Below are 15,000 nucleotides of genomic sequence, written 5' to 3'. Positions count from 1 at the left end.
ATTCTACTATCTAAAGCTGCATTCCCAAGTCAAAGTTTCCGAAAGCTTCCAAGCTTACTTCTCAGCACTTAGCACTCATCCAAGTTAGTTTCTCTCTTTATGCTTCCAAGCTTTTAAAGATTTTGACACGTATTTGTGTGACTGAGACTCTGGTACCATAACAAATAATTGCAATGCAAACTGGGTATGTTTCACAGCGGATATAGTGCACTATGACTTCTTGATCTTGATCTGATCTTATTTATACCTTTTTTTTTAGTACTTGAGAGGTATATTCTCTGAAAAGTTTGACAAGCTGAAAGTAAGACAGAGATGGGAACAGAAAATGACAGAAAGGAGATAGAAGCTGAGAGAAAGATGAGTAATTTCTCTTCTTCTCCCCATTCATGTCTCTGTCGGCTAATAGATGAAATGGTGCAGGGAGAGGAGAGCGTGGGAGGGAAGCAGATTGTTAATTAAACGTCGAGATGGCGGTGTTTCCCATCCTGAAACAGAATGAATTTAATCTTGAAACAGAATGGAGTTAATTACCGACTGTAAGGGTTTCATTTGGAGAAGCACTGGATATACATATAAACGAATATATCATCACAACTTACAGCCTGCATCTTTTTTTACCAGTCGCAGAGGGGGCAGACAGATGCACACTCACACACACACACACACACACACACACAAACAAACACATATTTAGACACACTAAACTATGCTTTTACACCTGCAGACACCCAAAAAGAAAAACACACAGGTATGGGTATGGGTGCACATGCATGCAAGCACCCCCACACACACACACACCCACCCACCCACACACACACACACACACACGGACTTGTGCAATCAACACAGTCTCACGCAAACACATGCACACAGAAATAGACACACAGAATTAGGAATCAGTCACGTTCCATGAAGCAGCAATAATCAGGTTATTAGAGATAAACTGGGAGCTTGGTGTTTTGCTGCTCAGCGGATGTAGAGCCCATAATTCAATTAGCTCATTGTAGATTATTGTACTAGAATTGCTGAATTATATAATAAAGTGGCTATTACTGTGATCCGATACAGCTGAGACTATCTTCTCCTTTAGTCTTCTCAAATAAAGAGTTTCCACTATCTGGCTGGTCTCACATCAGTATGCCCAACACTAGCAATGTGTCAAAACAATCAATTATTCAATTTGCACAATTGGGCCACATTATCAACTTCCACATTTGTTAAGTGATTTGTTTGTTGGGACCAACACGAAGTGACAAACCCTGTTAAATGGGTCTGTCCGTTACAAGTAAGTTTTCCTGTGACTGGTTTTGACAGCATCTGTGGAAAGTTTTTCTGGAATTACACTCAGAAGCATCTGTTTTGGCCAGCAGAGAACTTTCTGCATGTTTTCTACCCAGATCTTCACCTAAATCAATACTGTAGTTCACAGGTGCACTTTCTCTCTCACACTGACAATTAGGGATGGATATGCTTATCTCATGATACGATTCGATATGCAGTATGGGGTTCAACATTTGATACAACCACGATACAATGTAATAAATAAAATGAAAAAGATAAAGTATGACTGTGCAGAATTCCGTTTATCTCTGAGACACAAATCTTTCTAGCAACGGCATTGGCTGCTAGAATGTAAACAACAATTTAAAAATGTCATACAAAGTGCAAATAATATAATTTGGATGGAGAGCTTGTGAAATTGTGATGGTCAAGCCGTCTCATTTGTGATTACTACAACAGAATAAAATGGAGTGAATATCACAATTCATTTTCTCCTCCACGATACGTATTGTCACATTTTTGTATTGCGATATATTGAATTTCGATAAATCATCCCATCCCTACTGACAATCCACCTAGGTCCAACCCAACTTTTTCTCTCAGTGTTGGAGTCTTACACTTAGGCTGTACCAGGCAACACAGAGGCGTCGACCCCAAAACAGCTTTGTCATTTGTCTGTCTCTCTCTTACTCCCACACTTTTTAATCCAACTTTGCGATGTGCGGCACATCTTCTGTCTGGAGTGTCACAGTGTGTGAGGGTGTTGATGTTATAGCATCCCCGTCTTTCTTCAAAGCCCCATTTTTTCTTTAACAAATGCTGCCTTCAACTCCACATTCTGTGAGTGATTAAAAAAGAAGTTGATGTTTCTCCTGACGTAAAGTCATAGCTTCCTTTCAACAGAGCGGCAAAGGTGTGCAATAATAACCGGCTTTCACTTTTAATGGGCTGGGTTTTTTTTTGGCAACATCAAAGAACAAAGTCTTTCAGGAGTAGTTGTAAATTTGGCTGGGACACTGACAGCAAGGTGTGCCTGTGTGTGGGTGTGTGTGTGTGTGTACACAAACGCGTACACAGACGAACACATAATTTGATATTGTCTTTATCTGGGAAGTCTGTTCTCTATAGGGACAGTTATTGATGATGGGAGTCAGGCAATAAAACAAAAGATGATTTAATCAGTTTTGTACACCAAGGACAATGGAGAGAGCAAGAGAGAGAGAGAGCAAGAGAGACAGAGAGAGAGAGAGAGACAACATCAGTGCTTGTGCATATGCATGTACAGTATGTTTGTGTATGTTTCGGCACTTGTGTGTGAGTGCACATTATATATCTTGCTTCATAATTCTCTGTGTATGCGTATACAAAAGAGTGTCAGTTTGGTGATTATCCTTGAGAAAGTATTTGCAACTTATAAGTATTTGTCTTTATTATCATGCATGAGTGTGTATGTGTGTGTGTGTGTGTGTGTGTGTGTGTGCATATATGTGTGTGTGGGTGTGCATGTGCAGAAGGTTTTGTCACTTTAGTGATTATCCTTGAGAGGCTATTCATTTGAGGCTAATGAGTATTTGTTTTAACAGTCATGTGCATTGGTGTGCATGTGTGTGTGTGTGTGTTGTTTGTGTGTGTATGAATGTGAGTGTGTGTGATTAAGGAGTGTGATATAGTGAAAGTGACAGACTGTACAGATGTTCAATAAATGGGCTGGAACAGGCAGGGAGGAAAGGGGACATCATTCAAACCCACACATACACACATACACACACACACACACATAGACACAAATTAGATAAATGGACACAAATGTACACACACACAACTTGTATACACTGAGACATATGATCAGGCAGGCATATATTGTGCAGTGGTTAAGGATATAACAGATGTAATGCTATAATAATGACATAATCACTCCCACACACACGCAAACACACACACCTTTACACCTTGAGCTGGGCTAATGATATAATAAAGTGAAGCTAATTAACATTATGAAGCATGAATATGAAGGGTGGATTAGTGAGCTTAAATATGGGATTTTGCATTGTGTGTGTGTGTGTGTGTGTGTGTGTTTGAGGGTGTGCTTGCTGTTGTGGGTGTCTGTTTGTTCATAACTGAATAGCTTTTCCAAAATTGTAATTGCATCTTTGTGTTTTGTGTGTGTGTGTGTGTGTGTGTGTGTGTGTGTGTGTGTGCTTGCATGTGTGAACGCGTACCTGTGTGTTTTTTGTGTCTGACAAGGTAACACAAATGTTCCTCATTATGAAGCATTGTGAGTGACATAACTAATGTGTGCTATTGTTGTGACTGCTATTCCTGTCATTCTCAACAATAGGAGAGGAAGAAAGTGAGTGGGTACAGAGGATGTTCCCTCTCTCTGTCTACTGACGTGATTTAGAATCATAATGTTGCCTCATCCCTCTTTCTCTGTTGTTTTCCTCTCTTTGCTCCATCTCTATCAACACCTCCTGCCTCCACCATCATTTCCTTTCTGCGTTTTCTCAAACCCCCTCCCTCCCTTCTTCTATCTCTCTGTCTTCCATTTCCCTCCCGTCTCTCTCCTCCATCTGCCTTTTTTTGGCTTCTTCTTCCTCCACCCCTTTCTCTCTTGTCCTCCCTTCCTCTCCTTCACCCCTTCACTCTTTTTTGCCATGATTCTCTCCCTCCTTCCTTCCCTTCCAACCTTTAATTCCTCTCCCTTATTCCCACTCTTTGTCTATACCTCCCCCTCTCTCTAACTCCCTCTGCTCCCTCTCCTTCCATTCCTCTTCCCCTAATTCTATCTTTCTCACAATTTAATATGCTTTATTGGCATGAATGTTTAAAATGGCAATCTGTGAGATCCTCATCTTTTTGATATTGGTGATATCTTTGGTGCTAAGCGTTCCATTGTCGGTGTGGGCGGGTCTCTGACGTCTTCTTTCTTGGATTTTCTGTTGATGCAGTTTGAGTTTCTCTTTTCTTTGTCTGTCCAGTCATGGAGACTATCACTGCTCATGCTAACTACCCAGTTCTTCTTCTATTTATTACAAACAAACTGCTGTTTCTGCTGCATCACTTCCTGTACGCCTGAGGATTTTTCCCAGGAAAGACTTACCTGACACAGAGTGTTTAGGACAGCAAATGTGAAAGGTTTTATGAACTGGGTGTAGGCTGAATCACTATTCTGCTATATCAGCTGGTGATACAGAGTAGCAAAATTTAAAAATGTCACCGAATGTTACTTGTAACTAACAGCAACTGTAACTAACAGTATCGCCAAGTATTTGACTACAATGGGAATTCATACAAAAGTAACTAAATAAATAAAAAACAGATAGTAATAAATCCTCTCCATCTCTCTCCCAGGTGGTGTGTGTATTGCCCAGTCCTTGAAGATCCCCAGGGAGCCCAAGCCAGGGGAGTTTGACAAGATCATCAGGCGCCTGCTGGAGACCTCCAATGCCAGGGCCGTCATCATGTTCGCTAATGAGGACGACATACGGTACGTGCTGTGCACTTAAACAAGTGCCCCTCTGCCATTATCCGTGTTCCCTCTACGGCCATCAGTTTCACTTTTAGTTAGTTAACATTTTCTGTGGCGTTTTTTGCCTTATTGTCGAGCGCACAGTGGAGAGTGGCGTGACACACGACATGATGAATATCTATCATCTACCTGCCCGCTTTCAATTAAAAGCGATAATGACCAAGAGACCATGGCTGCGAGTCAGTGCAATATTGTCACGGCTGTTAGACTATTGATATTATGACAGGAGTAAAAATTGACAGCCGTGGGTTATAATGAAATAGCATCACTGTTGAATTGCCTCTTGGCTAAACACAAGGCGTGGCTGGAGCAATTTCATTATGTAGTTTGTGGCTGACATTTAATCAAGTGTTTCCTCATTTTTTACGTTAGTCATTTAGCTGATGCTGTTATCCAGAGCAGTTTACAATGAGCGAGCAGGTAGGGGTTCAGTGTCTTGCTCAAGAACACTTTGAAAGGACACACAGCTGTCTATGGGATCAAACCTGAGACCTTCCAGAGACCCGGGACAGTCTGTCCAGCTGCTAGGCTACACCCCTTTTTGGTCAAATTCCTGCCCTGTGTATATATAATTTGACACTCTACTCCTTTCTCTCCCTGTCAATCAGACGAGTTCTGGACGCAGCCAAAAAGAACAACCAGACGGGTCACTTCCTGTGGGTGGGGTCAGACAGCTGGGGGTCCAAGATCTCTCCTGTGATTGGCCAGGAGAGAGTGGCCGAGGGAGCCATCACCATCCTGCCCAAACGAGCGTCGGTGGATGGTAAGAGCATGTGTGTGTATGTGTGTGTTAAATATAGTGAAGAAAACAAACACACACACAATGATGTCATGAGGACCGTGAGTCAGTGAGCGACTGTGTGTGTGTGGATTTACATTATGTGAATGTAAATTACATGCAATTTATCATCTGCACTGAAACTAATTCCACTCTGGCTGTGTGGTGAATGAAAAGAAGCTGAACTTGTGTGTGTGTGTGTGTGTGTGTGTGTGTGTGTGTGTGTGTGTGTGTGTGTGTGTGTGTGTGTGTGCGTGCGTGTGTATATTTGAAGTCTAATATATCAAGTTTAAGAGACAGAGAGAAAGAACAGACAGAAAGTGAAATACACCCATGTTCCCTCACTCTTGATCCCAGCGGGCAACAAGTTTTCGCCATTAGGCCGGGGAGGATTTCCTCATTTGCTCCCTGTCAGAGTTCCCTATTAGATAATTGACTCCTGGAGGGAAACAGAGGCTACAAGATATAAACTGAAAGAGAGGCCATGTAGAAGTTTAAATGAATCAAAGTCTGCTTCGGCTGGTCGACATGAGGGCGCACGCCAGGGGTCTTCAGATTAGATAGAGGGGTCGCGAGTCAGACAGAACGAGAGCAGGATTAATGAACACACACGCACACGCACGGACGCACACGCACACGCATGGACGAATTACACCTCTCCCTGCAACACACACCCGCTGAATAATGTGGACAGGAGCCATGAAAAAGAAACTTTACAATGTTCCACATAGTACTTCTACTACCTTTATCTTTACTATTGCTGTGGTTGAATGAATGAATGAGTGTTTAGCATGGTTGGATTTGGGGGAATTTGAGTTTAAAGTGATGTGAACTTTGGTAGTGCATTGGGTTGTGTAGCTTCCTGGACATGATATAACCCCAGAATTGGCGATTCTCTTTTATCTGTTGCTCTGTTGATTGGAGAATTGCATTTTTTTCTCACTTGATTCACTGCCATTGTGTGGCGAAACAGGTCTCAAAACCACACTTCTAGCACATAAAGGAACACGAACAAAGCAGATTCTGACAATATATAAAAAAACTAGTCATGCTGCTGGATTGTGAGGTGAAAGTATAACACCAATATCCGGTCGGAGGAAACTTATGCCGATGCAACAAAGAAAAATACATTTACCATTAATTGTAAATAGGCGGAAAAAAAGTGAGAGACTTTTTTTATATATTTTGGCAGAATCTGCTTTGTCAAAGTCCTGTCTCCCACCTTTTATGGGGTTATATCATGGCCAGCAAGCTACACAACCCAACCACTGAAATTCAACATCACTTTAAACCCTAAAGAGAACATTCCCCCGAATCCAACCATGCTAAACACTCATTCATCTCTATACCACTCACAGCAATAGTAAAGGGAGTAGAAGTGCTATGTGGAACATTGATTTTGGGGTTATATCATGGCCAGGAAGCTACACAACCCAAGGTACTACCAGAGTTCAACATCACATTAACTTAAAAAATCATGTCATTTCGTGAACGATTTTATTTAAAGGACCTTACAGTGCCGTAAGTGCCTACATTTTTATCGTAGGTGACCACAGCGGGAATAAAACCACTAACCTTGGCAGTGTCAGCGCCATGCTCTTCCTATTGAGCTACATAGGGAATGAAACCCCCAAGCCCTGGCTGTGTTAGTACCTATTGAGCTACACAGGTGCACACAGGACCAATTTCCCTGACAGCAGACGAGATTAATCAAGGCAGCCCTTGTCAGCTTTTACAGTGAGTCAGGCAAGGCACAGGCTGCACAAGTCAGTCTGATAGTCCCCGATGATTCTCCCACGTCTTAACCGCCCTCTCCAGTTTGTTTCAGATGTGCCGTGTTGCCCTGCACTACACTCCCAGTGGTGTTGAAAATGACACATCCTTTTTATTAGTGAAGTGTAAATTCTTCTTCACAGTCTTCCCCTGGCATACCTGAGGCCCACAGGAACAATAAATAGCTCACTCTGCTTTCAGACTAGTAGCAAACACACCGCCGACGGTGTTGCAGCAGTAGGTGGGGCATATGGAGGCGTTACCGCATGATTGTCTGCTGACGGGCGAGGTCGTCCAAAAGTGCAGCTGCGGTCAGCTTTTCCTCGCCGGCAAACAAAGAAATAGCTGGTTTCTCAATTATTTGCGGTACGAACGCTGGGCTGGTGGAAAATACAGGGAGTGTTTTTGCCTCCTCCTTCAACTCTTTTTTCTTTCACCTATCTCTCCGTCTCACCCTGCCAGCCTCTGACGGGTATTTCCGTTCCTATGAGTGGAGAAATGTGTTCTTCCCTTTCTCTCCCCTCTTCTCCACTTAGACAGGACAAGTAGCCCAGTGTATTGTGAAAGCCGGGTTGGAAATGTTTGCTCTCCTTGCTCTCTGCCACAGAATTTGACAGGAACTACACTATTTGTTGCCGCCACAGAAATCGCTTTTCAGTCGTACTTTAGTATCATAGGCTATTAATAATATATGCTATGCGGTTGCTTTAGTCAGTGAGTAAATGCGTTACACAGCCATGAACACGTACGTTTTTATTACAGGGGCCTCAGTGGAAATCAAGCTACTAACCCTGGCTGTGGTAGACACACAACCATTACACCTCATCTGGGAGGTGTAATGATATCAACTCTATTTTAACATCACTGCACCGGATACCAGTGACATCTTATATTGATTTTAAAATCATACTGATTAGTTTCTTAAGCGTAATCTGGGTCTGGCCCCAGGCTATACAGAAGACCTTTTAATCCCCGATATGCCTAAGCACAGCCTGAGGTCCTTCATCAGGACGCTATTGGTCATTCCAAAGTGTAGACTGAAAATGAAAGGCAGCAAAAGGCCCCCAAAGACTTTCTAGTGACATGCCTAAGGAGATCAAGATAGACAAATCTGACACTTTTTCTAAACTACTTCTAAAAGCGGGGTTGGCAGTGGGAGTAACCAGAAGAGCGCTGGTTCAATCCTCGTTATGGACAGGTAGGAGTATTCCAACTAGCCGGAAATTCCAGTTACCTCGGGTAAATTGACCAATAAGGTAAAACCTCAACCTCAACCAGAGTTGATTTTGATGTCCCTTATTTTATTTTTAATTTAGCCCCATCTCTCTCCACAGCGTTTGACCGTTACTTCCGTAGCCGTTCACTGTCCAACAACAGGAGGAACGTTTGGTTCGCCGAGTTCTGGGAGGAGAATTTCAACTGTAAGCTGGGGATGCATGGAAAACGACCGGGCAGCCCCAAGAAATGTACAGGTAAGACACTACACCTTGACCATGAGTTTCTATCCAAAATGAGATATCCACCATTTGAAAAAAAAGAACACCTACTATTCGAAAATGACTGATAGCACAAACATGTTACGGTACTTTTTAAAGATATAATAAAATTACACCTCTACAGAGTGTATTCTCTATATTTTAGATAGAATGAAAGAATTAAATGATTAAAATAGACGATTGAAGATATTTATTGTTTTTCCCAAATGGATATATAATGTTTTGGAAATTAACTCTTCATATCTGCACCTGTACAGATAAAGCAGCATGGAAGAACAGACTTTCAGTTGAGAAAGTTGTACATATGGCAAGAAAGAATACTTGAATAAATCCTTGGTAAGACGGCTAGGTAAATAAAGGTATATAAAAACAAACTTGGAAGCCCTTTGGGTGTGGCCAACAACTTGGTAGACTTGGTAATTAGGTGGATTTTGTTCTGATTGGAGAATCGCTGCTTTGAACAAATAAGTCCCGGCTCTATTTTTATCAACTGTGTCGTACCTTCATGTTGAGCAGACTTGACCTCAGCTGCCACCGTTTGAATTCAAATGACTAATAACCCAATTTGTCAGGATTTGTCGACTTTCAAGCAGAATGGGACAGACACAAAGAGAGATTAAAATGCAAACAGACTGACTTCTTACAGTTGTACAAGCGGTACTTACTGTACAAGATGTCTAGCTTGCTGAGTTACTATACTTAGGCTGTCCCAAATAATTTTGCAACATTGGAGAGGAAGCAGTTTTACTCCACAGATGTTCCATGGGGGAATTGTGCCTTTTGCTTTCCAATAAATCTGGCAGGTGGTCAGCTCTAATTGGTTTTCCCCCGTCCCTGCGCCACAGCCACGACTGGGTCCTCACATCCTCACTCTCATCCGTCTGGTTTCCCATATGGACGCAAAACAAGAACTTAATGCACACAAGACAATACCCATCAACGTTCAGACTCAGGCTGAAGAAATCCAAACACTCTCAGGATTTTCTGGTTTCTTTTATGTCTCCCTGGCACCCAGCAACAGTTTCACTAGACTTCCTACAGTTCACCCTAAACACAGTCTGTCTTCCTGAGCTATTCCAATTAGGCCAGCCCGCAAAAATCTGAAATGTTTGGGCAAAAGTCTCACATCAGAGTGGATTCTCTAAGGCTTCATCGGAGAATCCTGGTCCTGAACATTTGTCAGGGAGCAACTCAGGGTTTAATTAGTATACATACTTTAGAGAGCACTGCTGGCTTAAATAAGTACCCTAAAAACACAGATCATAATGGTTGCTAGGCTCCAAGGAGCAATATTGTTCAACAAGAGCAATTGTCTGTGTGCTCACAGCTATGAGGGAAATTAAGTAATACTTTGCTGCAGTCTGTGCTTGTAAATATGCCTGTTTAAACTCCTGTGTGTGTGTTTGTATTGTAATAGGCACTACTGGCTGTCATTTTTCTTTCTGTGTGTGTGTGTGTGTACATTCTATGTGTGTACAGTCCACCTTTTGCTGTCGTATCAAAACTCTTCCAGCTTGTTATCTTACACAAGTCCAAGCACTGCTGCTGATGTGTAACTTGTGTGTTCTCTAGTGTGTGTACATGTGTGTGTACAAGTTGTAGCTTTACACAGGGGCTGTGTAATGCACTTTTACGGTACCTGCACCTGTCACTGGCTGCTGATGCCATTTGACATTGCCTGTATATATGTGTGTGTGTGTTTATCCATAATAACATTAAACATTTCCAATCTAGGTGCCATATGAGCACATGCCGCTGTGTGTGTGTATGTTTATGTGTGTCTGTTAGTTTGTGTATTCCCCAGCTGATGATGCCATTAGTTCAGATAATTAGGTTTGTAAGGGCTGTGACTCCCATTGACCGTCTATTACCGGCAATGGCATCTGTGTATGTGGGCGTGTGTGTCGAGGGCCCCGCAGTCGTATGACAGACTCCATTAATTCCAAGCACTGGGGTTCGCGACCTCTGCATCATCAACACAGAAGCCAATCAGCAACCTGCCGCTCAAGGTCGCCGTGGCGACACAGCTGATAGGAGGATGTTGAAATTAGTGTGATCATACTGTATATGATTGGTGTGAGAGAGTGGCAGAACGGAGAAAGACGGAGAGGCGGGCAGAAAGAGAGATGTCAACGAGTGCAAATGAGAAAACGAACATTAAGGGAGATTGAAAAGCGAAAGAATGACAGCGGCTGAACAAATGAGAAAGAAAGAGAAAGAAATAGAACTATGAATGAGGGGGAAAACAAGGACAAACGTAAGAAGAATGAGAGTGGACAAGCCAACGAGACAGAGAGAGAGAGAGAGAGAGAGAGAGAGAGAGAACTAGGAATGAGATTGAGAGAATGAGAAGGAAAGAGAGTGAAAACAGCTCTTTCTTTAAATCCTAATTAGCCATGCACAAAATATTTGAATATACTGAGCCCAAAAAATTCCTGCCCAAACCTGAACTGAGATCCAAGATGCAAGGCCATTGGGTCCCTCAAGCTGTGTGAAGGTAAAAAATAGCATGATTTGCTTCCTAGTGATGATTCAGATCCATACAGTATATTGAGCTTTATCAAAATTTTATGATCTATAGGGGAGACTGGATTCTTCTGTCAATACTCTCCGCTTAAACACTTCCCTTCCTTGTTCCATTGCCTAGTGGAGCCAAGACCTTGAACCTGTGGGCTTAACCTTTGAGACACAGTCTATTGATGTCACACACACACACACACACACACACACACACACACACACACACACCCTCACTGTCGCGTAACCTCTGAGATTGAAAGCACAAGCACACAAGTACAGACAAGTATGCCAATATGCACGCTTGTACACTTGTAGATTCATCACACACACATGCATGCTGGGACGCACACATCCATCTCTCGGATCTCTATTGCCAACAAACAGACACACACACACACACACACACACACACAGAGCTGCTCTCTGAGAAGTGTATCGACTTCCATCAGGGTTACTGCAGATTGATCACACAGATTCTGTTCTGCGTGACCTCCAACATGTCCTCGGTGTGTGTGGGTGTGTGCGTGTGTGTGTGTGTGTGTGTGTGTGTGTGTGCGCTTGAATGTGACTATATTTTATATTTTACCTTTTATGATTTATATTTCTTTGACATACTGAATGGGTGTATGTGTGCTGTGTGTACTGTACAGTGCTAAGAACTAAAGACAATTATTTCCCATCTCTGGTTCTGATCCCTATGCTTATTGTGAGTCTGCTTCATTATATAAAGTGGATGTGGCTAATGAACAATTCAGGGGATGGGACTGAGGCAAGTGCAGTGTGTCTTCTCTAAGCTTGAGAAAATTCAAACAAGTTTTCATTATTTTACACTCTCCTTTGCATTGTCTCCTTTGCATTGTCAGAGGAACAGTTAGCAGTATCCATTGACTGTAATGGGAAATGCTAACAAGTGTTGTTTGAGTTAATTTAAGCGTCAATACAAAGATTTCAACCCCATAAAACATCCACTGACCAAAATGACAAAATGAAAGACTAGTTGTCAAGGTATCCTGTAAACAAGTCATGATTCCTATCCTGCAATTCCTACCAATTGTTCGGTTTCCCCTGATGCTGAACAAGTGCGTCGATATTTCATCAGTCAGTACACAGTGACTCACTCATCTCCTCACAAAAGATACAATCTCTATACCTCTCTCTTTCATTCTTCCTTGTGAAACACTCATCCTTTAATTTTCTTCCTCGCAGCAAAACTTGTTACGAGCACCCAATGCTTTACCCAATATTTTGTGGAAATGTACCCAATACTTTGTGGAAAATGAAATTACACATGAAATATTGCAGCTGTCATATCACATCTAAGATTGCTAGTTTTCTGAATTCTATACTTTTACTTTTACTTTTATCTAGTGCTGTAGTGCCGCAAGTGGCAGTAAGAAATCTGCTCTTCTAAAGTGCTGGCCAGAGCTTGACTTGGTCTTGCATCTTGAACGTAGCTTCTTGTTTTTTGAGCAATCAAGTTATTACATGCTGTGTAATTAATTCTCCTGCCTTGATAGGGAAGAATGCATATCATAAACATGCCTATCCAACCATGTTGCTACTCTGTATTCACTACACATGTGTGATGTGAACAGCAAAACTCTTTAAAATGCACAAGCTGGTGTAGTCTCATGAATACACACATCTAATTGAACTGGTGCAAAGGCGTGTATCTACATTGACAATACACAGGCGTATATCAAGCATACAGTCATATTACCCAAGGCTGATAATGCTATTACCAGTCAGATTTGTAACATGCAAGGAATTCTTGATGGATTGGTTGAACATGAACATGTATATATATAATTATATGAAAAAATATTTAAAGTAGAGGTTTGCTGAATAGACCTCTTAGGATTGCTTATGTATTCTTGCTTACCTACTCACTCATCCTCTGTGAGATTCATACATGAACACACCCATCAGGAGACACGGGTGTAAAGGCCAACATAACTCAAGCACACCAGGGCGACTCAAATACTGAGAAAAAAAAATAAATATTCAGCTCATGCTCTGTTGAAACCATGCAATCAGGTGAAGTTGATGCCCAAGGGGAAGTTGAATATAGAGGCAGACACCTGATCATACTTATATATTTATACTCACGCACTTGCAAACACTTACACACCCTGTGGCTACAGATAAAATCACAGGGAAATACACAAGCTCCGTGTTAATTCAAGCAGTACTTTCACACCTGTTCCTAAAGTCTCACCAGCCATATTTTAATCAAGATACACATATGGCTCATGTGGCGTAAAGACACAGGTATATGCACTCGCAATCTCTCTCTCTGTGTCTCTCTCACACACACACGCGCACACACACAAACACACGCACATTTGAAATGCTTTGTTTGTATCCAGATTGAATCATTGAATCATAACTCACAACCGAATAAAGTATTAGTTCAACATTGTTTAAGGACATACAGGCATACAAACGAATTGTCTCCACGGCAACTCACAAACACACACACACATGCACTCAAACACGTACGCAAACATGGAAGAACACACACATCAAGGCACGCACACACACACACACACACACACACACATATATATTCCGTCCACCCACCTGGGCCCATCAATGGATCCATCCACCAGTGAGCAGCATTGGTTCTGACAGGAGCCATAGGACTGATGTTCACACTGTGGAATTAGAGTGCAGGGTGAGCAGGAAACAAGCTTGTCTCACTGTTGGCTGTTGTTTTCTTTTTTTTTTCCCTTCCCTTTGTCTTTTCTTCTGTGTGGGTTGTGACTTGTGTTCCTCTCCAGGGAATGGTCTGTATTTTATCCTACTTTTTCCCGGCTATTTTGATCTTTGCTTTCCTTTGCTGGCTTTCGTCTCTGTCAATCTTTTGCTAACTTTCTCTCCCCCTCTGTCTCTCTCTCTCTCTCTCTCTCTCTCTCTCTCTCTCTCTCTCTCTCTCCTTTGCTCCATCACCTCTTCCCTCTTCTGTCTCCCTCTCTCACCCTCTCCATCTCTCCCTCTCTCTTGCTCAATTTCTCAGTCTCTCGTCCTCTCTCTCTCTCCTTGGTCTGCAGCAGTTTAGTCACGCAGTCACAAAAACTAATCTGCTGTATCATATCATTTCACTGTAAATGTGGCAAATAAAACTACTCTTGCTTTATAACTTTACACTTCTTCCTTAGTTAATTTATAAAAATCCAGACCTATAAATGGGGCAATCAGTGTTTACATTTTAATCGTTATGATGGGCTAGTTCTTTGTAGAGCTATTTGTACTGATGTGTATTTTACACTGGTGTATAGTTTGCACTTGCATTGATTATTATGGACGTTTCTAGTGTCCCATGCTGGGCTTAATGGATCTCATAATGCCCTTTCAGAGGTCTTGCCTCCCTGCTGAGAAAACTATATGGGGGAAACACTTGATACATATACAGTCAGTGGGGAACAAGGGAATGCTGAATCACTTTAATTACTGTAGCAAGTACAACTAATGGAGTGGAATTTTAATTTGACTTGGTGTTGTTGGTACAGACACGGTACACAGTACAATGCATACAGACATACAAAAAGACCACACATATGGGTCAAAGGAACAGTACAAGACCTTCAATAGACAGTAGACTAAATAATCACACCACATAT

General features: G+C 42.0%; 1 protein-coding gene across 2 annotated transcripts in view; it reads left to right on the top strand.

Annotated features, from left to right (window-relative positions):
• Positions 1 to 15,000, top strand: part of grm8a (glutamate receptor, metabotropic 8a) — a 157,737-nt gene that overhangs the window by 57,646 nt on the left and 85,091 nt on the right. For both annotated transcript variants that reach the window (XM_078282145.1, XM_078282144.1), the window contains exons 2-4: positions 4,633 to 4,768; positions 5,419 to 5,573; positions 8,696 to 8,833. In XM_078282145.1, coding sequence (XP_078138271.1) covers positions 4,633 to 4,768; positions 5,419 to 5,573; positions 8,696 to 8,833 — 429 coding nt within the window. The remainder of the gene's footprint in view (positions 1 to 4,632; positions 4,769 to 5,418; positions 5,574 to 8,695; positions 8,834 to 15,000) is intronic.

Source organism: Centroberyx gerrardi, chromosome 24 (assembly GCF_048128805.1).
Source record: "Centroberyx gerrardi isolate f3 chromosome 24, fCenGer3.hap1.cur.20231027, whole genome shotgun sequence".
NCBI lineage: Eukaryota > Metazoa > Chordata > Actinopteri > Beryciformes > Berycidae > Centroberyx > Centroberyx gerrardi.
The sequence above is the reverse complement of the archived record's forward strand: the minus strand, read 5'-3'. Positions and strand labels throughout refer to the sequence as shown.